Source organism: Rhamphochromis longiceps, linkage group LG6 (genome assembly GCF_057381845.1).
Source record: "Rhamphochromis longiceps isolate RC_006_pf linkage group LG6, R_longiceps_female_GT1.1, whole genome shotgun sequence".
Lineage (NCBI taxonomy): Eukaryota > Metazoa > Chordata > Actinopteri > Cichliformes > Cichlidae > Rhamphochromis > Rhamphochromis longiceps.
The window spans coordinates 22,067,668-22,094,461 of NC_140562.1; the positions used below are offsets into that span (position 1 = coordinate 22,067,668).

The 26,794-nt window shown below is 38.8% G+C and overlaps 3 protein-coding genes across 7 annotated transcripts; all 3 read left to right on the plus strand.

Moving 5' to 3' along the window:
• The first annotated feature begins 32 nt into the window (after positions 1-32).
• On the plus strand, positions 33-6,561 carry LOC146667929 (tetratricopeptide repeat protein 39B-like). 5 transcript variants are annotated; one of them, XM_085408540.1, is made up of 19 exons: positions 33-99; positions 1,094-1,129; positions 1,497-1,528; positions 1,716-1,832; positions 1,981-2,112; positions 2,203-2,279; positions 2,465-2,594; positions 2,713-2,818; positions 2,917-2,982; positions 3,337-3,445; positions 3,566-3,633; positions 3,722-3,781; positions 3,851-4,012; positions 4,110-4,201; positions 4,476-4,596; positions 4,681-4,792; positions 4,868-4,985; positions 5,579-5,695; positions 5,997-6,561. In XM_085408540.1, the coding sequence occupies exons 1-19, from the start codon at positions 97-99 to the stop codon at positions 6,109-6,111; spliced, it is 1,773 nt and encodes a 590-aa protein (XP_085264666.1). In that variant the 5' UTR covers positions 33-96; the 3' UTR covers positions 6,112-6,561. The 5 variants fall into 5 exon arrangements, with proteins under 5 accessions (XP_085264666.1, XP_085264668.1, XP_085264667.1 ...); XM_085408542.1 differs by having other exon boundaries at positions 1,800-1,832; XM_085408541.1 differs by having other exon boundaries at positions 39-1,129.
• Positions 6,562-7,717: 1,156 nt separating this feature from the next.
• dnajb14 (DnaJ heat shock protein family (Hsp40) member B14) lies at positions 7,718-17,083 on the plus strand. The gene is made up of 8 exons (XM_085409731.1): positions 7,718-7,878; positions 10,733-10,907; positions 13,348-13,493; positions 14,275-14,463; positions 14,718-14,803; positions 15,172-15,281; positions 15,837-16,009; positions 16,098-17,083. Exons 1-8 carry the CDS (start codon positions 7,746-7,748, stop codon positions 16,220-16,222), a joined length of 1,137 nt encoding a protein of 378 aa, XP_085265857.1. The 5' UTR covers positions 7,718-7,745; the 3' UTR covers positions 16,223-17,083.
• Positions 17,084-18,368: 1,285 nt separating this feature from the next.
• Positions 18,369-25,093, plus strand: pla2g12a (phospholipase A2, group XIIA). Its single transcript, XM_085409732.1, has 4 exons — positions 18,369-19,637; positions 21,350-21,426; positions 22,170-22,335; positions 24,092-25,093. Exons 1-4 carry the CDS (start codon positions 19,418-19,420, stop codon positions 24,208-24,210), a joined length of 582 nt encoding a protein of 193 aa, XP_085265858.1. The 5' UTR covers positions 18,369-19,417; the 3' UTR covers positions 24,211-25,093.
• The last annotated feature ends 1,701 nt before the right edge of the window (positions 25,094-26,794 follow it).

A 26,794-nucleotide genomic window follows, 5' to 3' on the forward strand; every position in this document is an offset into this window, starting at 1 on the left:
ACGTGACATCATCAGCACTTTAAAAGTCAGGGACTGCTAGGCAGACCCCTTTCCCCACACCTGTAAGACCTTCTGGTAACGCAAAACAAAGAAAGAATGGTAAGTATGAACAAATGGGTTAAATCTGCTACATAATAAAATATAAAGCAATATATTATTGAATATTTGTTTTAATCTGCTGACTGTTTGATTCTGACTGCAACGTAATGCTTGGGGGGGGGGGAACAAAAACGGTATAGTAAGTAAAGCAATGTTACTTTGGCCATAGCTAAGCATAGCAAATGTACATGTAGAGAATGTGCTTTGGTATAAAATGTTGACACTTATTAGACAAGTGGTGAGTAGAAAAGTCTCCTGACAGCTCACTCACTTTGTCACAGTGTAGCGCAGCATGAGAAATTAGGAGGAAAAGGAAGTGATTTAGTTATGCAGGGACGTCACATGTATGCAGATAATCAGAAATTGTAACCCGTTCCAAGTAAAACACCCTGCGTACCGCCACAGCGCATTTACGCCACATCAGCTGCATGGGGAACAGCTGGAGGGATGTACCCCTCGATGACAGTCTTTTGTATGGGAAAATGTTTTCCTCGGGTTCTCCGCCTCCCATTCCCATGCACTTGGTACAGTTTTGAGATAAGTTGTACTTGACTATCTCCTTTTCATCTTTTCTTTGGGTTACCATTTTCGCTCAGATTCATTTATCTATTATCGCTCATCTATTGTTATATAACAAAGTCAAACTGGGGCTGATTGTCAGGGCAAAAGTTGAGACATTCATTCGCTGAATGTCCAGGAAAATATAGCAGTACATTTAATGTAAAATGTCTAATGTCACGCCTTTCAGTGTAGGAAGAGAAGTGCTTTTAAGGAGAAAAAATAAAGATCTCGGCATTGCAATGCTTTGAGGCAAATTTGTGGGCTGGTCCTAAAAATCCAGGCCACACCCAACGTCTTACCTTATAAATGGCAAACTACCGTTAGTCTGCGCTTGGAGTCAGTGTCAAGACTTGTTGACTTGTTGCTACAGGGAAAAATATCAGACCTTTTATTTTTCAGTAACTTGGTTTAACTGCTTTTTATTTAACTCAAGCATCAAATGGAGGGTGAAGACAATTCACTACAACAGGTAGGTTCCCTCAGTTTCTCTAAAGTAATGTAATGAAAGAGGCGAGCTTTTAAAGGTGAGTGAATTTCAATGGTTATTTCTGGCTTAAGTGCTTTTATTATAAGTTTTATTTTGCATGTTACTTTGAAATATTAAAGTTACATGATTTCAAAATAATAACACCCAGTAAACCCAGTACCAAAAAGCCTTGAAGAAAACTCTGGATAGTTTCATTTGTTTAAGATGCTGTGGCAAAGGGCTTTACTGTGCAGGTTAATCAACACACTGAATATCAGCTCAGTGAGAACTGAACTGAAATGAATTTTAAAAAAAAGCTAACTTACACATTTTGGCAGCTTTGATTTCAAGTGTCTCTGCTTGTTTTCAGGTGGGTTTGAAGCAGCCCAATGAGGATGCAATGTAAGTGACATCATGCGATGAATATGCTTATTGTAAGAGTTCTAATGCATTTATCCTTCATATTTCAGAGTTATGGAACAAAATTCTTTAGACTGGCTCCATCATTTGGTTTTTGTTATTTTGATTTTGAATATTCATTTTTGACTCTTTGGAAAAAAAAAATATTATTATTATTATTATTATTCAGATTGCCTGAAGAATTGCCTAAAATGGCTTTGGAGACAGCATTGAAAGAATGCTTCACTGCCCTCAATTTCTTCCTGAACAACAGGTTTGCCGATGCACTGGCTCTTTTAAAACCCTGGTAAGTCACTGTTGCTCTAACAACCTGACTATGTCCCCTTTAATTTGTTCATGTATTGGAACTTTATGACGGTATTTGGATACAGGTTGTATTTTTACTGTGGATTTGCAAAAAAATCCCCACATTCTGCTGCCTTCCTATCCTCTAGGAAGAGTGAAAGCATGTACCATGCGATGGGCTACAGTAGCATTCTGGTGATGCAGGCCGCTGTGACTTTTGATGCAAAGGACATGGATGCTGCCATGACATCACTGAGAGAAGCCTTGCAGGTCTGCCAGAGGTATCCCAATAATTAGAATGACCATTTGATAAGGTGTAAAGTTTTAGGATCTCTTTGGGTTGTTAAAAATCAGTTTCTTAACAACTTTAGATTTCGGAAGAAAACGGGACTAATGGAAAGCTTGGCTAACCTTTGGTACAGACAACCAGCTGACAATCTGACAGAAGGCGAGTGAATTACTGTATCTGCTGACTTTACAGCTTGGGGAATTAATGAATTTGATCAACATGGTGAAACATGACATTTTAATGGCTGTGTCACCTTATCTGCCATTTATTAAACACACAAACAAAACAAGACATTTGTAATTTTTTTTCCACACATAACATGATGTTGCATTTCTCATTATCAGAAGAGATGCATGCAGAGCTGTGCTATGCTGAAGTCCTGCTGCAGAAAGCTGCCCTCACGTTCTTGGATGAAAGCATAATAGGCTTCATCAAAGGAGGGATGAAAATTCGACACAGTTATCAGCTTTACAAGTAAGAGATTTGGAGGCGGTGTTTATAATAGAAATGGCCACCAAAAACATTTTTATAATTTTTTTAAAAAAAGAGATATTTTATTATTTGAATTAATGTAAATGTTTTTCCAAACCAGGAATTGCCAGGCCATGGAAAAAGTCACAAAGGATGAGGAAAAACAGAGAAGCACACACATTCATTTTAGGGGTGGGGTCAGCATGGGAATTGGATCATTCAATCTGGTGAAAAAATAAGATTTGTTCCAAAATATTACAAAAAGTTTTATTTAATATATTTAGTAACAATGTTATATTATTTTTGGTTTATATTTTGTTACCAGATGCTGTCTCTGCTTCCATCCAGAGTCCTTAGACTGATGGAGTTTTTGGGCTTCTCTGGAGACAGGGTAGGTGAGACCACATACATACCAACAGAACTCAATAAGTGTGGACAGCAAGTGGAAGTGGGTCTGGAGAAGTGGAGTTATGCCATAGAGAAAAGAGGAATGAAAGTTGGTAGAGACAGAATATATGTGTGAAAGAGAGGGAGGCAGGCGGAAAGGTGAAGCTGTAGTGAAGGTAGACGAGTTTAATGGATGTAGTGAAGGTGGACATGCAGAGGGTTGGTGTGACAGAAGAAGCTGGGGATGGGGTGAGACGGAGGCCAGTGATCTGTGTTGACAAGTCCAAATGGGAGCGCCCCAAAGAAGTTGTCCTGTCCTTAATATTTTGTCAGTTAAAAGAACTGAACTGTCTCTCAGGAAGTGGGTTTGTCAGAGTTGAGAGAGGGAGCAACTACCAACAACCTGCGCTCCATCCTCAGCACCCTCACTCTGCTGATGTTTCAGCTCTACATCACAGTGATACTTGGTGAGCACACTGTAGGCTGGGGCTGTTGCTTCTCCTAAATTCAAAAATCGTGTCTAATCTTAAATAATACCAAAGTTATCATTCATTTGACTTTAATTAATGTGAAAATGATTCTTTAAGGGACTGCTGATGTAAACCTAAGTGAATGTGAGGCTCTGCTGAAACCCTACTGTGAAAAGTTTCCTAATGTAAGTTGTGGGTGTACCTTACTACTTGTGCAAATATTAATCTTTTAATGCCTTTTAGTGTAAGAACTCTGACATTTTTCCTTTATAGGGGGCTTTAATGCATTTCTTCAGTGCAAGGATTGCTGTGCTCAAAGGAAACTTCACATTTGTAAGTACTCATGATGTCTAATGTATGTATTTATAGAACTTTCTCTCATGTAGTTATTGCTCTGTGTAGGCCCAAGAGAAGTTCTTGGCATGTATTGCATCGCAGGAAGAGTGGCGTCAGATTCACCACCTGTGCTACTGGGAGCTGATGTGGGTCTACTCCTTTGAACAAAACTGGTTTGAGGCCTATCGATACGCCAACTTGCTCAGCAAGGAGAACAAGTGGTCCCAGGTATCTAATGTGACAAAATCTCTTTAACCCTGTAATCACATTACTGATTCTTTTCTCTATTGAAACCTTTCTGTTGCTTTCTTTTCCCCATTTCTAGGCAGTCTATGTATTTCAGAAAGCTGCCATCTTGAGCATGATGCCAGAGGAAGAAGTGAACAAGTTCAATGAAAATGTGGTGGAATTATTCAGGTGTGCAATATACACTACATATACACTAACGCTCCTTCATGCATCTAGGATGCAGCAGTCTGTCACTGAAGGAGCTCTGCAGCTCAGCAACATTTACATGCATGGGGTGGGAGACTCTGTCCATCAGAAGTTATTTTGGCCAGAGTCCTTCTGTCTCCCACCACCTGCACTAAGTCCAGGGTGCATCCCAGAACAGAGCTGGCCTTTCTGATGTATACTAACAGTACTATTTAGTTTGTATCAATAAATAAAGTCACTGAAATGTGGTTTGAAGGCAGGTGGAGGGCCTCAGGCTGAGATTTGCTGGGAAGTCGATTCCAACGGAGAAGTTTGCAGCGAAGAAGGCCCAGAGATACTCCTCTTCCACCCCCGTGAAACTTGTCGTTCCTGCTTTGGTGAGGACACGTTCTCTCAGTGAACTGATGTGGTTTTTTTTTTTTATTTTTGCATTTGTAAGCAACAATCATCTGTTACCGCAGGAAATGATGTATGTGTGGAATGGCTTCACAATAGTAGGCAAAAAACCCGAGCTGACTGAAGGAATCCTGTCAACTTTAGAGAAAGCAGAAGAGCAGCTCAGAAATGATCCAAGTGAGGAAAATTTTCTAATCAGTGGGTGTTTTTTAATACTGACACAAGGCTTACAGTTTACTGTGTGATGTGCAGACCCATCAGAGTACCACACAGGCGATGAGTGCGTTGTCCAGCTGCTGAAGGGTCTGTGCTTAAGAAGTCTGGGACGGCTGGTCCAGGCTGAGATCTGCTTCAATCATGTCATCTCCAGGTGAGCTTGTCTTGATGTCACTGCAATACACCAGAAGCATTCGAGTGGGAGTCTACTGAAAGTCCTCAGCAGAAACTTTTACTTCAACAATCCCTTCAATAGACTACTTTTCCAAGAGCTGACCTGTTTAATGTCCCACTTAGGGTCTTCTGCAACCAATCAGCACTGGGGATGAATCGGAGGGGAGAGCAGGTTAATAAGGATGACAGTAAATCAATGGCAGAATGGTAGATGTGCTGACACGTTAATGCATAAATAACAGGCATATTATTTACATTTTTTAACTCCTCATTGACCTTTTAACAACATTTAAATGTTTCCGGTCTTCCCTGACTCTTAAAAAGGACGAACACAACTGGCATAACATGTATTGCGCAATACATTTTAATCAAATGTTTTAATAATTGATGATAAAGCAGATTTCTCTGCTTGATTACTGATTATTGATGCATAAATATCTTATCTGGACAATTTTACCTCCCTGTGGTGTTAAAAATAAATCTTGCTGCTGCTGTTGCTTTTTATAATGCTTCTTAACAGACAGACTGAAATGACTTTTGTTTTTTTTTGTTTCGTTTTGTTTTTTCTTTCAGTGATGGTGGCATCAAGCATGATAGCTATCTGGTGCCCTTTACCATGTATGAGCTTGGCCTATTGCACAAGCAGAAAGGTGAAATCAACAAGGCCATTGCTGTAATGGAAAATGTCATGTAAGTCTTTTCAAACAGTCTTTTAATTTGAATACAAATAAACTTTGAAGTTACCTTAAAAACAATGGACAAAATTTCAAAAAGATGTTTTAAGTTTGATGTGTTATCTAAAGCACTTTGAGTGCCCAGTTAGACTGGAAGTCTGCTATATTAACTCACCAGTCGCTTAAGTAATTACACTTTGAATTTCGGTCAACCAAACAAACCCACACACGCAACACAACGGCTACCTGTTTGTTCTAGCAACATCTAGAACCTGCTGCCATGTTACATATTACTGACTCTTTTTATTTTTTTGCAGGACGAACTACAAGGACTACAGCATGGAGTCAAGGCTGCATTTCCGCATCCATGCAGCACTCAACACCATGGGCTCCTTTGCAGCCAAACTTCCACCATCACGCACGGCAGCTTAAGAGATCCTATTACATGAAACTTGACAGAAAAAGGGCTTTAAACCTGACATTGTTTACTGTTTCATTGTCTGTTGCCTTCAACTCTGAAGGTCCTTGGTCTTCTGCTCTTGGTGGTTTTTTCCAAAGCATGCTGTGGTTTACTTTGCAAATAAATTAAGGGTTCACTCCCTGCCTGTGCTTCACTTCACCTGGTCGTAATGCTAAATCTGCAAATTATTTATTTTTTGTTGTCATTATATTTATGAAAATATAACCTATTTAGTCTATAATTAAATGAGAAACAAGCAAGCAAAGGCTCCAGCCTGCCTTTATGATTGCAGCTTACCTGGTATTTTAAACAGCATGCCTGTATCACAGATTGCAGCTTAGCCATGCTCTAAGGTCCTTCTGTACAGCTGAGTGCCAGATGAAACAAAGTACTGGGATTGGCATTTTCAGAATAAATATAATGTTCACAATCCTGTCTGCTGCTTGTGTGAATGTTTCTTCTCGGGCCTCTTAAAAAGAGAATTTAATCTCAGTAAGATTGAGTTAAGTGAAGATTTCTGTGGAAAAATAGCATTGTGTTTGTGCATTTGATTACTGAAGGTGAAATGGCCTTTGATCAAATACACGATTCCCACATGCATAATCTATACAAAAGTACAGGTGAGGTTGATGAAGTAAGGCAAGGCTGAGATTGTTTGGACAAATATGCTGGCCAAAGGGTGTTGATGATAGAGGTGCCAGGCAGGAGAGAAAGGGTAAGACCACAGAGAATATGCTTAAATCTAGTGAAGGACAGCCAGGGGGTGGGCGTGACAGAAGAGGATGTTGGGGAAAATGATTTGCTGTGGCGACCCCTAAAGGGACAAGAAGGAAAGAGGGGGAAAGAGATACATATAGATCCATATATATTAACGTGACCCGAGCATGCTTCTTTTAAAATGTATGTTTACATGTGTAAAAATAAAAATAATAAAAAATGAGGACTGAAAGTTTAAAGTCTTCTCACATTTTTTGGCACTAATTTAAATCTCATTAACACAGCTGGTTACAGCTTTCACATTCACCAGATTTAAATCCCTTTAAATTTAGATGGTGACTGTGGGAGCCGTTTGACTAAGGTGTATTCAATGTCATATTCAAAAATGCAGTTTGAGACTATTTGAACTCACATGGTTTGTTATCCTGCTGGAAGCAGCCATCAGAAGACGTGTACACTGTGGTCATAAAAGGATGAACATGATCATCTGTTTGCTGGCAGGCTGTGGCTTTTACATTATACTCAGGTGGTACTAAGCTGCCTAAAGCATAACAAAAAAATATAGCTAATACCTTCACACCACCAGCCGCAGCCTGAAAACTTGATACAGGGCAGCATGGATACTTGTTTTCATGTTGTCAAATTCTGACCCTACCAACTGTGTATAACAACAAAGTTTTAATGTTGTTTTAATTAACCTTAATGTGGTTAATTGTGTATATATAATATTGATATCCAAAAATATTCATGTTATGCTAATAAAAAAATACTCTGTGATATTCTGTGAGGTTTACGCCTCAGTAACCCTCTGACTGGCGCTGCTGTCAGTGCCGTTGACCACGTGGTATGAGGTGCTCAGCTGACTGCCGGGGGAGGAAGAGGAAAGAAGATGGAAGGGAACAGAGACGAAGCAGAAAAATGTATAAATATAGCAACAAAAGCTCTCGAAGCCGGTGATAAGGAGAAAGCGTTAAAGTTTCTCAACAAAGCAGAGAAGCTGTATCCGACTATCAAAGCCAAAGGTAAGGCTGTTTGTGGCTGACTTGTACGTTTAGCTAACCAAGCGAAGGAACAACCTGCTCCTCATCCGCTGATATTGTGTAAGTGTTAGCATGTAGCTAACATCTGGTTACATCGGTTCGTCACAGGCCATCTGTTGAATAGTATGTAACAGTGTCAAACGTTTGTCAGATTACTTAACGTTTTTCAAAACTGCGCTATGTTTTATACACAGCAACATTAGAAACACACGTTTAAATTAGCCAAGATGTGGCCTGACAGCTAACCTAGCTTGTGCTTTCCTTTGGGCTTATCAGTTAAAAAATGGAATTTATAGTTCACATTAAGTTAATAACTAACTATTATCCCGTCGTGTTTTTTTAAATAACGCCTTCTAACTGATGAAAGGTCTTAGCTAAATGACGAAACGTCAATTCACCAACAAGCCATTCATTCAATTTGACCCAGGCTAGTTATCGCTACTAGTGACGTTTTATCTCAGTAGTAAGCTGGTTTTCGTTTATTTGTTAAGCTGTTATTTCACTTTCACTTCATTTCGGCACACATTTTTAAAGTATCTGGGGATTTAGGGGCAAGAGCGAAGCTGGAAATGTAGGACGATGTGTATATGCTGTCCAGGCCACACAGCCACCCGGTCAATCCTTTAATTGAGTGATTGACCAGGGAAAGGCTTGAAGTGAAGGCTAATCTAGGACACACGACCGTCTGTGGGATGACAGTAAACCAGTAATAAGGATGAGATTGAGACCGCTTTGGATTATAGTTTAGAAAAAGTCTTAATTATATAGCATTGTGAGTGCTTACATAACAACATAGAGGAACTTGCTCACTGATAATTAGTAACTCCTCCGCTTTTAAACTGTAACTCGTTGGTTGAAATGTGTCTAGCTGTGTTCCTACACTGTCAGCATTAGCTGTGTGTGTGTGTGTGTGTGTGTGTGTGTGTGTGTGTGTGTGTGTGTGTGTGTGTTAACCACTGCAGTTTTCAAGATGCCCACAAGAAGCTTGGATAACTTGCTGCCTTTTACTTGTTAGCCATGTAGTCTAACATTAAAAAGCCCCCACTCATGGCACAATTCCACAAGGAGACATCCAGCATAAAAAAAAAGGCTAAAAATATAAGGGAGCAGCTGAAAGTTTCTTTATCTTTGGATGTTTAAAACAACCTCTGAAAACAGATGACATCAGCTTTTGGGAATAAAAAAAAAATCTAACTTTGTGACTTTATTGACAAAGCAACACATTAGAGAAATAAATATAAGTTACAATAAATTACAACTTTAAAACGGTAATGAAAGTAATTGGTTGGTGCACAAGATGTGCACTAAAATGCGAAGATCATCACAAAGATGTGTAGCTAACACTTAATACACATTATAAAATTGCATAATGAAGAAAAATATGAATTAGAAGTTCTAAACTGTGCAGCTAAAGAATAAAAGCCATACTGTTTAGGAAAATGTGGATTTTGTGTTTGAGGGTGAGTCGACAGAGTCTAGAACTCAAGTCCCTGGCTGTTATCTTGCTCACGCACTGATGTTATTACTGATAAAGATTAAAAATTGCTGGCTGAAGTAATCCTGAGTATGCAAGGAATTTCTATTAAAAAGGTGGACTTATTATTATTATTATTATTATTATTATTATTATTATTATTATTATTATTATTATTCGTGGATTATTTGTGCTGGTGAAATGTTTTTGCATTCACAATGAAGGCCTGACGGAGCTGCATGTAGAGGGTTTACAGTCTCATGAGCACTGCAAATGTAGTTTGTAGATAGGTTTAACCTTAATGTGGTAAAGCAATGTGTCAGGTCCCCTGATATTGCTACTGCAGCTTTGCTTGTGGCTGTTTAGCATGAACTAATCTCGTGTGGGTTATGGCTACAACCCTGTCTGTAGTGCATCTATTCACATTAGAGAGGATATTGCTTTTAAAAATGCATATAAATGCAGTATTATTAATATTCAGCCATGACCACTGTAGGCAGATTAAATTTTGGCAGCTGTAAAATTAGATTTGTGAATTTCCAGAGCTGCAAAATATAAGCACATTACTAAAGTATTGGCTCAACAAAAGATTACACTAAAGAATCCACTGTTTTCATCATATTTGGTAGCCGAGAGGGCTGTGGGAATTTGGCGAATATGGGGAATGTTGCACCATTTAGAGGACAGTTGCACTTACATTTCCTGAGTAATGTTAATGAATAATGCATTAATAAACAATTGAAAACTTTTATGCTGCTGCCGAGTCGGAGATAATTGATGTGCTATATTGCTGTGTTACTTTGTTTGCACGTCTTTGCACTTCACTCACCAGGTCTGGCGTTCATGTCCTGTTGAGGATTATGCATGATTTGCAAAAACATAACATGCATTTAAATAAAATTTGATTTACATGAATTAATAGTGGCTCAAGAGTTGGGAGTTCGCCTTGTAATTGGAAGGTTGCCGGTTCGAGCCCCGGCTTGGACAGTCTCGGTCGTTGTGTCCTTGGGCAAGACACTTCACCCGTTGCCTACTGGTGGTGGTCAGAGGGCCCGGTGGCGCCTCGCCTCTGTCGGTGCGCCCCAGGGTGGCTGTGGCTACAATGTAGCTTGCCATCACCAGTGTGTGAATGGGTGGATGACTGGTTGTGTAAAGCGCTTTGGGGTCCTTAGGGACTAGTAAAGTGCTATACAAATACAGGCCATTTGCCATTTAATAGCGCTGAGAATCAGCATTAAGGCTTTCATTCATATTTTATCTTTGCATTATTTCAGCTATAGGAAGTCTGTTAAAAGTGTGGAAATGTAATACACCAGACAGCATTACTGTCTTTTAACGTGTCTTTGTTCCCTCTTCTTTCAGCTTTGTTGGATGCTTTAATGAAGAATGGGAGCTCAGCAGGTAATGGCACATATCGCAGGAGAGCAGCGGAAAACTCAGAAACCAATGGTACTCAGTCAGAACGAGAGAACCCAGGATCTGGAGTAGGTGACCCGCCTAAAAGCTTCACGAAAGAGCAGGTTGAAGGCGTGCAAAGGTGAGACTCGCTGTGCTTCGTTTTCCACTAAAATCTGTCCCACTTCAGTCGGCTATTTTTGTGCTCTTCAGCTTTGCTGCAGTTGGCTTTGTGACAGCACCAGTGTTTCTTGGTTAAATGGAGGAGAACAGATAGGACACTCTAGTCTCAGCAGTGTTGTGCACACATGGCTATTGCTATGGGAACTTCTACATCTTGATAGGTTTCCCATTGGAATAGGCCGGTATTTAGCAGTGTGGACTAGATACTGGGTAACTTTACATGTGGTAATTTTAGAACATTAGAACTAAACAAAGAGAAAGGCAAGCATAGCACATTTACCCATATCCTCAAAAGATGTTTATGGCAAGTTGAGTTTATTTCCAGGATAAACATGCTGCTTGTATTACAGTTAAACTTAGCCACTCTTTCCCTTGTGTTTTTCTGTTAAATCCATTGGGAGACTTCTGTGAGTTAAATATTGCATCATAGTTTCTAGGAAAAAGAAACAAGGGTTGTACACTTAGTGTATATTAAAGGTGTCTTATTTGTGTAGTTCATCCGTAGTTCCACTCCACTGTTTTGTAAGCTTGGTAATTCAATTCAATAAAACTTTATTGATCCTGAAGGTTGACCCCTGAATTATAACATGGTTTGAGAATTTCATCATATACTTTATTAAAATCCAGTTAATTTATTTACTTTTACTCTTTTCTTTTTGTTCTGGTTCTTACGTAGTGCTTTTCTACTCTAAGCAGTCATCCAAGTATGAATTGCTTGGATGACTGGATGAAATTCTCACTCATTCATATTCTAATAAATGCATTGGAGGCTTGCCCAGTATTTGGCAAGCAGACTGGAGCAGACCAGGATCGAACCACCAACCTTCTCATAGGTGACCTGCTCTACCATTTAGCCACAGTCACCATCAATATTCTAAAGTAGCAAAATGCAACCGTATATTTCTACATTTTAAATAAAGTAACTTTCCAAATAATTGTGCATAAAATTGAATTTAGGTGTCGGGCACTATTTTTGTGTTATTATGTAAATTAAAACAAAAAAATGTGAATAAAATCATTTATATGTTCTCATTTTGCCTGTTAGCACATCTGCTAAAACAAGAGCAAGACCGATATAATATTTGCCTGATATTATCAGCTTATAGTAGATATTTGCTATTGTATTGGCATTTAAAAACAGCAAATACATAAAAATAAAAATGAGCAGGCCTCTTGGTCATATTCTGACTGATCACATTGCATAGTTTGTCACCCAGAGGACACTCTGCAACTTCCCTGCTGGCAACACATGTTTGTTTTCACAAACCGAACAGCCAGCTAATGTTTTAGTCTGAGGTGTCAGGCAGACTGTAAATGAATAAGGAACACATAACAAATGTTAGGGAAATCAGTTCATGTTTCTTGCGTTTGAAAGAAAAAAACTGTTGTCTGATATATCACAATTTTCACTTTTTAAATGGCTAAATATCAGCGCTGGTATTGGTCAAACATTCTACATCAGTTGGGCCCAATTTTCTCCTTGACTGTCTTTATAAGTTTTAGTTCACTTAACGTTTGTTTGTGTAGTTTATTCACCTGAATTTGAAAAGTTAATTGAATGAAGTCCTGATCCAAATAATTAGAAAGAAAATGTTTTTCTTCCACTTCACAAAATTGTGTTTTGCCACAATTGAACAGTCCTGGTACTACCACCCCACTCCTTCCAGTTTAGGCATTCTGGAAATTTTAATTTCTGCGTAACAATAATTCAGTTGCTCACAATTTTAGATGAATTTTATCATCACACCTGCAGTTAAAAAGTCACACACAACATTTAGCCACAAACCTACATTTGAATGACTTGGTTTACCTGATGTGTGGCAGCTAGGCTGCTGACATGCATAACAGACTCAGAAAATAAGAGATGAACTCAAAGTTGTGCATTTCTCTGCCTGTGTGTGAAGCACAGTGCTGCAACATGTTAAAGAGCACCACCTCTGCTCCTGCCACAGATGGAGAGAAATGTGTTTTCTGAATATGAAACACAAAAATGCATCTTTTCAAAACTGAGAACAGTTTAGCTTGTCGTCTTTGATTATGGTACCCACAATTACACATGCAAAGTATAAAAGATGGATTCCTCATCTTGCACTGACTGCTTATGAAAAGCTTTGAGTGCTGAGATATTTACAGTGTAAATGATGAATTCTCACCAGGCCCTTATCAGTGATGTGTGTAGAATCTACAAAGGATGGAAACTTAACTGCTGTGGCATCAAAAGGTTATTCGTGCTCTCAGGTGTTCAGTTGTGGTTAAATATCACACATCTGATCGATTGGGGCCAGGACCATTAATATTTTAGTGACAAAATGTTCTTGCTTCAGCCAGAAGGTGACAGGAAAAGAATGTGAATCTGAAAGCTTTTTATTCCATTCACACATTCTGTTTCTGTCTTTCAGAATAAAGCGGTGTAAAGACTACTACGAAGTGCTTGGTGTCAACAAAGAAGCCGGTGATGATGAGCTTAAAAAAGCCTACAGGAAACTAGCGCTCAAATTTCATCCAGACAAAAACCATGCACCTGGTGCAACAGAGGCCTTTAAAAGTAACTTTGTTATATTTTGCTTTGAATTGTGACTTTGATTGTGTGATGGGGACTGTTTGTTGTGTAGAGCTGACCTCTGGTTCACAGGAATGACTTGCTTGCTATGAGTTTTGTAGCCTCCCTGCTTTTGCCCACTGGACACAAGTGGCAGAGGATAGCTGAATTTCCTGCAGATTTCCTAAAAAGACTGCAAAACCATAGTTCAACTAGTGGGCATAAGCAGGGAGATTAAAATGTTGAGGTGATATTTAAAAATGATGAAGCACTCTAATACAGCGGTCCCTGGGCCTCGGACCGGTACCGGTCGTGAGTTGTTTGGTACCGGGCCGCGAGAGTTGAGGCTCAGGTGTGAAATGTATAGTTTTCAGGGTTTTTATCAGTTGTCAGCGTTATTTTGTTATCGTTTTTATCATTTACTCTGTTTTCCTTGGTCTTTTCACGTGTGTTATGAATAAATTTTCTTTTTTTCGGTACCGGTACTAGTTTTATTTTGTTGTATTTATCCCCGACACCTTAAAGGCCGATCCGTGAAAATATTGTCGGGCATAAACCGGTCCGTGGCGCAAAAAAGGTTGGGGACCGCTGCTCTAATATATTCTGCATTAATTTTTTTTTCCTTTACCAAAAATATAAAGCGCCTTGAGGCAACTGCTTCTGTGATTTGGTGCTATATTTAAAAAAAAAAAATAAATTAATTAAATAAATATAAAAAATTTTGAGGAAGAAAAGGAAAAGAAGAGATTTTCTAACTCCATTCTACTAACTCTGCTCTCTTTTCTAGAGATTGGCAATGCATATGCAGTACTCAGCAACGCAGACAAACGACGGCAGTATGACCTGACAGGAGGAGAGGAGCCGAGCAGCCCAAGTCACTCACATGGCGCAGGCTTCGACTTCCACAGGGGCTTCGAGGCTGACATCACTCCTGAGGACCTCTTTAACATGTTCTTTGGAGGCGGCTTCCCATCCTGTAAGTGTGCGCATCAGCACATAAGGACACAAATGCAGAAAGAATTACTTGTTCTAAAAAAAATTTTGTTTTTTTAAAATATTTTTTTTAATTGGTATGGATTTCTGTTAAGGGAGACATGAGAAATGTCATTTTGTAAAAAAATTGCATAAAATGTTCAAAATATTAAAAATCCGACTGGTTGTTTGGGTACCTGGTGACAAAGGTCATACCCTTGTGTCTGACCTCAGCTGTGATATTTTAATATTCTGCAGCCAATGCACACACTTTCACCAACGGCAGGACAAGTTACAGCCATCAAACGGATTACAGGCAAGAGAGGACAGAAGAACGAGGAGATGTACGTAGACTGCTCACAATTTCTGTCTTAAATTTCTAGAATTCTTTTTTAACACTTTTCTGTTATCACAATTTTTGTTGACACTTGATGGCTCTATAACAGGGGTGCCCAATCCCGGTCCTCGAGAGCTACCGTCCTGCAGCTTTTAGATGCATCCTTGTTCCCACACACCTGAATCAAATGAATGGCTTGTTATCAGGCCTTTGCCAAACATGATGGCATGCTGAAGAGATCAAACCATTTGATTCAGCTGTGTTGGAGTAGGGATGCATCTAAAAGCTGCAGGATAGTAGCTCTCAAGGACTGGGATTGGGCAGCCCTGCTCTATAAGCTCTGTACTAATTTTAACATACTCTGTTTGCCTCTAGGGTGGTTTTTCAATGTTTATTCAGCTGATGCCCATCGTGGTCCTGATTTTGGTGTCATTGCTGAGCCAGATGATGGTGTCTCCTCCACCCTACAGTCTCTATTCTAGACCGTACGTGTACACACTCTGTCATTACTGACACCTTTATACATGATAAGGTGTAATTTCATGCATTACTTGGAAAATTTAGCACAAAGAGTAGTCTTGTAAGACATGTTCTGTGCTCATCTGAGCTTTTTGAAGGCTTTAGTTCAACTGTGCAATTTGCACAGCTGGGTCCTTATTGGGAGCCGCGGGTTGTTGTTTTTTGTTTTTTTTGTTTTTTTTTCTTTCTCTCACCCTCTCTTTCGCACTTTTCCGCTTCACTTTTCCGAGCCTTGTGCTTTGCACTGGGAAGGGGGGGCGGTAGAGACACTCGCAGTAGCACAGGAACAGAGCAGGAGGGAAAGAGAGCCAGGGACAACTATTTTCAGTTGCGGATGATAAAGGATTCAGAAAGTTTATTCATGCAGGCCCATATGACAGAGAATGTGCATCTTTTTGTTTTCATATTTTTTTCATATTGCATTGTGGTCTTAGAGTTTTGAAACAAAATGTGTCACCATATGTGGAAATTGCTGCTGTTAAGAATTTTTTACCTAAGCTTGTGCCTCCCATCTCCTCCAGGTCAACAGGTCAGACCATAAAGAGGCAAACAGAAAACCTGCATGTTGACTACTACGTCACCAGAGATTTCAAGTCAGAGTTTAAGGGCTCAGCACTGCAGCAAATTGAGAAAAATGTAGAGGAGGACTATGTATCAAATGTCAGAAATAATTGTTGGAAGGAGAGACAGACGAGTAAGTAACCACAGTTATAAATTCACACTCAGAATAGTTTGTGCTCTTGAAAAAAATGTGACACAGTTTCTTCCCCCGTCTCATCCAGAAACAGACCTGCTTTACGCCGCTAAGGTATACCGGGATGAGCGAATGCGCAAGAAGGCAGAACTCATGACCATGGATAACTGCAGGGAGTTGGACAGACTAAATAACCTCTTCAGAGGTGGATGAAATGGATGCTTTTAGGTCTTGTAAATCTATATGAATAGATATGTATGTTCATTTTTTTTTTTTAATTTTTTTTTTTTATGAAGAGTCTTCAAACTTTAGGGCACTTGAAGATATAATTTAGCTCTATTGTTGTGCTTTTCCCCCCTCCTACTCTCATCCTCCTCCTAACTTTTCTTCTTCCTCATTCCACATTCCACTTTGGCCCTTGGAATCGCCTTGTTATGTTGTAAATGACCAATCTACACACAATATAGAACGTCTCAGATGTTTTTCTTTAAAAAAAAAAAAACCAAACAAAGAAAAAAAACAACTCTTATTTAAGTGTGTTTTCCTTAAAATGGGAAAGAAAAGGACACTTGATTGTAAAAGGCATGTGCGCTTTGAGTAGTGACAACCTGAGAGGCATTCTGCACAAGCAAATTAATGTTAGACCAACAAGCTGCTTCTGGCATCATCTGCTTGTCATAAACATCAAATGGGAAACAATAAGTTCACCTGGAGGTGTTGTCCCCACACACAAATCAGTTTCTTCAAGAATCACATTTAAGAAAAAAAAGAGAGAGAGAGAGCGAATGCTTGTCTTGGCTCCTTACTCACCTCCACCTGTGGATGAAGATCCCTGGATCATGAAGAGTCATCACTGACTTTGCTACTAGAGAACATTTTATATCGTCCAGTCTAATATGTGACTTTGGTTGGAACTAAAGATGAACGGACAGTGAAACTGTTACTCATAACTGGTTGTACATTTTCATTTTTGAATGTTTAAAGTTTATGCAGTTATTTAAGTAACTATAGAAGGAAAAGGATTTTTCTTCAATGCTCGCCTGATCATTTAAATAAAATCAAATTATTAACATATCCTGAAGGAAACTGTCTTTGAATTATGATGAAGAGTTCGGCGGTTCGAATCCACTTAACGGCTACCCTGAGGTACCCCTGAGCAAGGTACCGTCCCTACACACTGCTCCCCGGGCGCCTGCTTAGTGGGCTGCCCACTGCTTCACTGAGTGAATGGGTCAAATGCAGAGAAAAACAAGTAATTTCCCCATGGGGATCAATAAAGTATCCATTAAGTTGGTTTAAATTACACAAAAACCTCCTCTCATATATCAAGTGGTGTGTGCTTTTAATGGATCTACTTTTTTCCTAACATAATTTAATGGTTAATGTTAATTTTGTACATATGTATTTTACAACTGACAGTAAGCTTAACCAGTCAGGCGTTTGACCGGTACCTCAGATTTGCACTGGGCCTAGTTCTGTGAAAGATGTAGACTAGCTACAATCTGGTTGCTCCCAATATTTTCACAGTCTGTAACAGGTAATCAGGTAGGCTGTGGTAGTTGAACTGTGGTGTTTAGTTGGCACTAAGGGAGTGCAAAGAAAATATAGTAATAATATATGCTTTTGTGTACGCTAAATTCTTGACCCTACCATCCAAATGCTGCTGCTGCAGAAATTTGGATTGATCAGACCGGGCAATGTTTTTCCTATTTTGGTGACCCTGTGAAAATTGTTGGCACAGTTTCCTGTGTTTATGTGACAGGAATGGCACCTGGTGTGGTCTTCTGCTGTGTAGGCTACTTGCATAAAAGTTTGAGGTGTTGTGCAGAACACACTGAGCTCTTGTATACTTTTCACATATAATTATGTAAAAGATTTTTTTTAAAGTTAATTATATTAAGCCCTTGAGTGCATTTTATTTTACTTTATTTCAGAAGTATGTGTAATAGCAGAGTTTCTACCAGTAGTTGGTACTACAGTCTGCTGTGACCCATGGATGATGTAAGGCGAAGGTACGTTACGAAACATAGTTAAAAAAAATATTATTTTTAACATTTCTATAACATTTAAATTACATAAATTCGAACGTTGATTCTGGACCGAAGTAGAGACGGCGATACAGACTAGTGATGTGTCGGTCGCGAACGAAACGGATCTTAGAGCCGACTCTTTGAAGTGAACGACGCGAGCTGGCTTTTTATTGGGAGCCATGGGGTTTTTTTTTTCTTTTTGTTTTTTCTCTCACCCTCTCTTTCCCAATTTTTTCCGCTTCACTCCGCAAGCGAGCCTTGTGCTTTGCACTGGGAAGAGGGGGAGGGGCAGTATCGTAGGAACAGAGCAGGAGGGAAAGAGAGCCAGGGACAACAACATCACATTAGAAAGGTATAGTAATCATCCACAACTATTTTCGGTTGCGGATGATAAAGGATTCAGAAAGTTTATTCATGCAGGCCCATATGACAGAGAATGTGCTGCATCTTTTGTTTTCATATTTATATTTAATTGTGTTGTGGTTTGCAGTGTTTTATGTTGTTCCACTTTAAATTTGTTTCAAAGGAAAAAGCTGAAAATTTTAATAGTTAAAATTTGAAATTTAAATAGGTTTTTTTTTGTATTATATGATTTATTTACTACATTTTATGTGGAGTAAATAAATAAAAGTATATTTATGATGGCCCCTAGAGAGGCAGCACATAAAAACTCCGAAGCATGCACAAAACACAACAGAAGTGCCCCAGGATGCTAGGGGCAGTGTTGAGCTTTTGTTACCTAGTGGCTACACAAGCCACGAAGTACCAACGACCGGATTTGGTTTGTGGTAGTAACAGGTAAATGAACTTTTTTTTTTTTTTTTAATTATTTGAATATATCATATGTGCTTTGGCGTTTGTACGCGCTTTGTCTCTAGCGGCCACCGTATATATTTATATATAAACATATATAAATAAAACCACTTTTTTTTTTTTACATTAGTAATTCCTTTTCTGCATAATTTTATATTGTTAATTAAAACAACCTGAAGATTCGGATTTTTTTAGTGAGTCCAGCCGAAAGAGCCGGAAATCCCATTACTAATTTTTTTTTCAAACTTTATTTGAAATTATAAAGCGAACAGCCAGTCATTCCAGTTCAGTTTGTACAGTAGACATACAGGGCATATAAGAGTAAATCCCATTTCTAATATAGACAGCGCACTTTTTCTTTTAACGTCACCATAATTTGTTTACCAGCGGTCACGTGACACCACCAAACCCGGAAACGACATCATAGCTCATGCCACCTATGTGTTTTCGGAATGAAAACAAGCTAGTGTGACAGTTAAAATGCTATCAAGACAACGTATTTAGGAATTAATCAAAACCAATGTGCAAGAAAACGCTGCTTTTTGGCCCTGACGATAAGTAGACCATGAAGTACCCCAGCTACATCTGTGTCTTTCTGTTGGGTTTCTGCTGTTGCGGATATTTTTCACGAGTGTCTGCTAGCAATCACGAGCCGGAGACTCCAGACTGGAGGATGACTCTAAAAACCATTCGCAACGGGATCCACAAGATTGACACGTACTTGAATGCAGCACTGGACTTGTTTGGTGGGGATGACGGACTGTGTCATTACAGATGTAGTGATGGTAAGCTAGGTCATTACTCCAGCTTTCAAGCTCTTTCTCCAAGTTAAGAATGGGTTTATGACATCTAGAGTGTGTAATTTAGGAATTTCCCTGTTATTAGTCAGGCTTGTAAATTAATTATTTATGCCACAACTTTCTCTTAGATCAGCTTGAAAAGGGTTTGCGTTAATTTAATAGTTGGCGCGACCATCTTCAGTCCTGTGTAGAAGTCTCAAACAACCCAAGTTGTTATGAAAAGAATGAGAAATGAATGCAGAAATGAATGAATTGAAACATGTGCAAACATACATGGAAATGCAGTATACAACGCAAAAACATAATTTGGTATCACCTGCATTATTCTTGAACACAGCCTGAACTCTCTTAGATAAGTTTTCTTATAATTTCTTTGGGTCGTCTTTGTGAATATTTGTCCAGGCTTCTTGAAAGACATTCAAAGCTCTTTTCTGGATGTTGGCCTTTCCTTCTGTTCTCTCTCAAGATGATCCCACACTGCTTCAATAATTTTGACATCCGGGATCTGAGGAGGTCAATCCATGACTGATTTTTTTACACTTTGTTTTTCTAACCAGGTATGCTTTACTAAATTGGTACTGCATTGCCAATCAGACGCTTTCCAGATTATAATGCATGGTGGGTCAAAATGTGATGGCAATTTACTGCATATTTCCATCAGTTTCGAAAAGACCCAACACCACTGGCTGAAAAACATCCTCAAAGAGCTTCCAGTTTGTTGTACTGATGGTTGTAGACACTCCCTGATGTACCTCTTTCCTGACCACCTCTGTATGTATTGACACCCAAAACATTTAAACTTGGATTTTTCACTCCACGAGACCTGTTCCCACTAATTTTCAGTCCAGGTCTTGTGTACCTTGGCATACCACAGCCTTTTCTTCCTGTTTCCCTTAATTAAGATTGGCTTCTTGACAGGCATTATTCAGCTGAGACAGTTTTAGATGAGGCTTCAGCAAACAATAGATGGTCAGCTGATGCAAGATGTATCTCTCAGGTCCTGTGTTAGTTATGTCCTTTAAAAATAGCTAAAACTTTTAAGATACTGTACATCAGCTGTAGAGAGGCTTTTTCATGCGTGCCACTACTTCTTCTGTCCTGCACTTGTTGAGTTTCCCCAATTTTTTTTTTTTTAAGGATTCCCTGAACGCCATACTGGTTTTTAGCTAATAGCTCTTTGGGATTCAACTTATGGATATAAAAATACAATCATAGGCTTGTCAAGCTGTGTTATCTTTAGCATTTTAACAGATTCAATTATAGTAATGGGAACAGAAGCCTGTTGTATTTTTGCAACAAAGAGACTAAAAATACATTTTCATTTGGTGCTTCTTTGCTAAGTTAAGCTTCTTTTTTTTTGCTCTTTTTTTGAGTTAAGACCCCTTTTTTTGCGTGAATGGTGAAAATGGCCAGGTCCAAGGCTTGGATTCAAGATGAATGAAAAAGCAGAAAGACCTTTGAAAGACTTTCAGAAAGGCCAGAGAACTATTGCTCGAGACCACTTTAAAAATGACAAGAAAGTCTGGGTTATTGAAATTAAAATATAAAGAAATGAGGGGTGTTTCAAGACATTTGCACAGCACTATCTGTGGCACCGCTAGCCTTTTTTAATTATCTGTAAACATGTAACCTCTGACTGCAAGATAACAGATAGTTGAAGAGTAAGAAATCTTATCAACTTTGCTCCTGTCTCAAAGGGTACAAGCCGGTGCCTCGTCCCGGGTACAAAAATCCACCGCCCAACGGATGTGGTTCCCCCCTGTTTGGAATTCAGGTAGTTCAAAGCGTGTTACCATGTGCATCCAGCATGCTGAAGGGCATCATTTTGTATATCATTTTATTTGTCTTATTTAAATACATTGAGTATACACACAGAAATAGACACGCAAGTCCATAGTACAAGCTGCAGTTTGTGTAAAATGTAGCTAAACTGCTTAGGTCAGTATTATTGGCAGTGTTGGCTCCAGATACATTTGCTTCAGAAAGTATTCACTTCACTTTTTGCACACGTTACAATTCTGTACATTTATTCTTAAATGGCTAAAATTGGCATTTTGTTACCATAATATGCACTTAATAAATGTCATGTAATAATCCTTGAGATAGAAGAACACGTGTTTCAAATTTAATCTATATGACACAAACACCAGTGTATAAAAGATACCATAATACACGCTGAAATCCAAGGAAGTCTTTGAAAATATTCACAGTAAAATTCAAAGTTCCTGGACAAAGAGTTGACCAGAAATCCAAAAGTTTCTGACCACAGCGGGTCAGACCAGAAACTAACAGAATATTGCTGGAGTGGTCTGTAGATGATGAACAAGGCTGTAGAAACATGTTTAATCAACTTAATTAATACAGTTAATTGAATTAACTTCAGCAACAGAGCACAGAACTGCAGTACTATAACATTTACAGAAGTGTGCATCTCATTCTGGTAGTGTCCTTCTCTAGTCAAGTCCAAAACGTGTGTATAACCAACAGCTGCTGAGTAACTGATATGTGTTCATCCAGTTTGACGTTGGCATCCCGTCCATGACCAAATGTTGTAACCAACATGACCGCTGCTATGACACCTGTGGCCGGGAGAAACACGACTGTGATAAGGAGTTCCAGGTCTGTCTGGAGAAAATCTGCAGGAATGTGCAGAGGACTCTGGGATTGGCCCAAACTGTCCAAGGTAAGAGAGCAGTGGTTTAGGAAATAATTTTAAGAGGTTGTGCAAAAAGGCAAACAGATTTTGTGGACTAAGTTTGCTTATTTGCTACGTTTGGAGATCTTTATAGAAATGAATAGAAACTCAAGTAAAAAACAAATATATCATACCATATTATAGAGTAGTTTTGCATGTCATACAATACAAATCTGTTACAACTACAACATACATATTTGCTCTCTAAATCACTTGTTTGTGTTATGATTTGATTGGCTTTATTGAACATGCCGCTCTTACAGCCTTGTAAGATTGTAAGAGTGCTACGTTAGTAAAATTGGGAGGTTACTTTAAAGAACCTGTGAATCACCCACAGCTTGTTACACAGGTGATAAAACACATCTTAAACAGGGGGAAGTGCACTGCTTCAATCTGTTTAGATTAGCCAGTTAGCCAGACTCACTGTCACCCCGTGACACTTTATTTAAACAGAGGCATGGTGATAGCAACTCAGCTTTTACAATCCTAAGTTCCTTTCAAGCCTTTTTCCTGCTTTTTTCACCATTTTATTCCAGGAAGTAATAAAACATGCTATAATACTGCACAGGAATGATGAATATTCCGAATGACTTGAAGCAGTCATTTTAGTATTAATAAAGTTTTAGCAATATGCATACTATAGCTGTAGCGGAAAGGTGTAAATGGAGAAAAGCCTCTGAGACCCAGCTGTTGTTAATGGTGCAAAAGGCACTGTTCAGTCATTCTTCTATTATTGATAAACTGAAGAAATTAAGAGTTTTGTAAGTGGGGTGATCTAAAAATCATTTTTGCTGTCTTTTTGTCTATATTTAGGACTAGGGGAAAGACCTTAGTCAGCGATTAATTCTATAATTAATCACTTAATCGCAGCCTACGCTGCTGTGTCTGTGAACACAAAAGTTATTCATGGAGTTCTACGAGGTTCTGTATTGAGTCTGATTCTGTTTATATTACCAGTATGCATGCTTCCCTGAGACAGTATTATTAGAAAACAGTTTCAGTGCTGTGCAGACTCCAGCTTTATTTATAAATGAAGCCTGATAAAAAAATTCAATGAGTTAAACTCCAGTGATGTATTAAACACCTGGATGTCCTGTAGTGTTTTTCTTATAAATTAAGACAAAACTGAGGTCATTATATTTGGCCCTAAGTCCTATCGTGTTATCTCAGACTGCAGGCTTACTTGTTTTTCCTAGAGTTTCTAAAAGTTGAATGAGAGGCAGAGCTCCCAGTTTGAATTTGGAACTCAGACACGTTCTCTAGTTTTAAGATTAGATTGAAAGAGTTTCTTTTTGATAAAGTCTGTGGTAAAGCTTGGTCAGGTGACCCTGAACCACCCTTTCAGGATCCCTTGCTGCTGTTCAGGCTCCTGCAGGATGTAATGTGATACACTGTGAGCACTTCTTCTCTACTCATCTCCTTTTATTTAACCCCACAGGTTTATATGCCACCGCAGCATGTCATTACATTTTTGCCTTCTCTCCTCCTGTTTCTTCCTCTTTTCTTTCCACTCTCCTCTCACCCACAACCAGTCATTCGAGATGGCTGCACCTCACTGTTTCTTTCTGTTAAAAGGGAGTTTTTTTTACTCCCGACCATCATAAAGTGTTTGCTGTACAGTTGTTACCCCACAGTTTAAAGCACTTTGAGGCAGCTGTTACGCTTCGGTGCTATATAAATGAGCTTGAATTGATGTGAGCTGATTTTTCTGTTCATATTATTTCTCGTGTTGCCTGTTTTACAGCATGTGAGTCAGCAGTGACTTTGCTTTTCGATGCAGTTATGCACTTGGGATGTAAGCCTTACCTGGACAGTCAGCGAGCGTCGTGTGTGTGCCAGTATGAAGTAAAGACTGAGCTGTGACGCCACCACAGCCACGAGACTGTCAGCTGACCCTTTCAGAAACTCAACACATACAGAAGGATGCTAGCAATAAACTTTCTGTCTTTCTTAGATGTTCTCAGGGATAGAGCTACTGGGTTTGCACTAATCTGTGTCTGTTGCCTCCTTTTTTAGATGGAGAGTGGACAATTAATATCTTTCCTATGTCATTGATTATTTATATATATTGTTCAGGGTTTCTGTGGTTTGCCTTTAAACCAGCAGTTTATTTTATATTTCTGTGAAGTCTGCATAACTTCCTCAGAAGTTTACATTAAAAAAAGACTGTGACCATGTTCAGTTTGAACACTTCTGACTGAACTGTTTTAATTCAATGGGGAAAAAACTGTTTTTACCCCTCAGCTGTAAAAGGATAATGAGTTTTGTTTTGTTGTTAAAATTAATGTACGGTTCAGCTTTCCCTGCCTAAAACATGTCATTTGTTGACAATGAGAAATATATTAAGTATATATAAATGTCGCTTCCAGTACCAAACCATTATTGGTTACTTTATTTAATTATAATAGATGGAGCTGTTTTGGGGGTTTTTTTTTGTTTGTTTTATTTGTTTCACCCACCCCCAGAGATCAGTTCAGCGATTTCTTTTAAACTCATCACAACCTGAGTAACCTGCTAGAGCTTCTTCTAGATTTCCTGAAATCGCTTAATTTTCAAGATGTCATTAGCGAATAGTGAACTGTAAAAGAAAACAGCACAGCACATTTCCCTTTTCTGTGACAATAACAAGAACTTGTGATTAAGTTGATGTTTATCTCTACCGTATCTGAAGTGCTGACTGGTGCAGATGTGACTTGTAGAAACATCTTTTAAATTTGCAATAAAAATAGTTGTGCTTTAACTGTTACCTTGTTATCCATCGTTTTTAAGTAAATGAGTCTTTAAGTGTCTAAGGTGACATGTTTTAATCATATCTGTATATATGTTGGATGAGGCCAGTGAATTTGCACAGGAGCAGATCCATCTACTGTTTGCAAAAGCCTCATCAGAAATGGTGTCAGTGGAAGGAAGGGTGGCTGTCAAGAAGCCATACTTTAATGCAGAAAAGTACCATTATGTTTTGATCTACCATGTAATACTGGAAAGTGTCTTACTGGCATTAGCTATATTTTTCAGCGTGACAAGGATCCCAAAAAGAGTCCCAGAAGTCCCAGTTCAATAAAAGCATACCTGCATAGAAAAACACACAGTGGAAGACTATCAATCATGGATTGGCCTCCCCAGAGCCCGGACCTCAATATTATTGAAGCAGTGTAGGATCATCTTGACATAGATTAGAACAAAAAAGCAACCAAGATTCAAAGAAGAGCTTTAAATGTCCTTCAAGAAGCCTGGAGAACTATTCCTGGAGAAGTTTTTATAGCAAAGATCAACCCAAATGAGCTTTAATTTACACCATACCTAAAAAAAAATGACAAAAAAACTCAGACTTGGAGGTTGTCAAGTCGGTGATTGATGAGAGTGTGTTTCATTATTTTATTTCATATAAGAATGCAGAATGTCAAACCACACTCCAAAATGGACCAAAACCTGCATCAGACATCCTACACAGGTGACCCAGCTGAGGTTGATCAAGCCCTGACTTGTGCCCCAGCAGAAACCACCCACAGGTCAGCCCTTTTAATCAAAACCCAGCTTCACTCATGGTTTTAATGGCCATCTTCTTTGCCTCTCCTGTAATAAAAAACCTGATACAAAATACCCAGCCTTTTTGAGCTGTGCTGACAGAGGGCCCTTTCAGTCTCTTCTCAATGGGCTCTTGGTACTTTGCATGTTTTGGCTCAATTGCTTCTTCCATATCCTCTTCCCAGGGCACTGCAAGTTCTGGCATAGTCAGCTGTTTTGTCTCTTCAGAGTAGATGATGATCTTGTGTAAACCTTAGCCCTTTGTTCAGATTGATATGTAACTGTCAGTCGTAGGCCACAGAGAGAAGACTTAGATCCTCAGTTTTGATTTTGGGTAGGGTTTCTTTCCAGCTTTCATAAAGGCATCATCTTTATGGTGATGGTAAATGCTTTATGATGGTAAATGCCAGACTGTCTGCTCAAATATTTTTAGTCTGGTTTTCTGGTCTAACTAAAACATAACAAGAGAAAATCAATTAGATGTAGCATGATTTTTATACATGGGAAATAAACAGTTTAAATAAAGGTACAAAAAAACCCCTTGCTCGCAGTAGTGAAATTTTATTTAAGCAGAATAACCATGAGTTGATTACAAAAATTCAATTTAAAATTTTTCAGATTAATCAATTTTTCATTAACTAAAAACGTTAAACACTGTAACCTAAAATCATATATATCTTGATTAAGAGGATTTTACTTTTTCAGTTATTCCAACAAAAAACGTTTTCCTTTGGGCACATTTGGAAAGACATCTTTATGATTTTATTAAAAACTACATTAGGGGAAGTGAAGAAGGGGAGACTTCCTAGAAACTCCTGAGAATATTGTCGTCATATTGGTTCCTGATAAGATTGTCAAGTTTTCACCTCATCACATTAAACAATCTTACATACTATTAGCCTGACACACACTGACAAAGCGT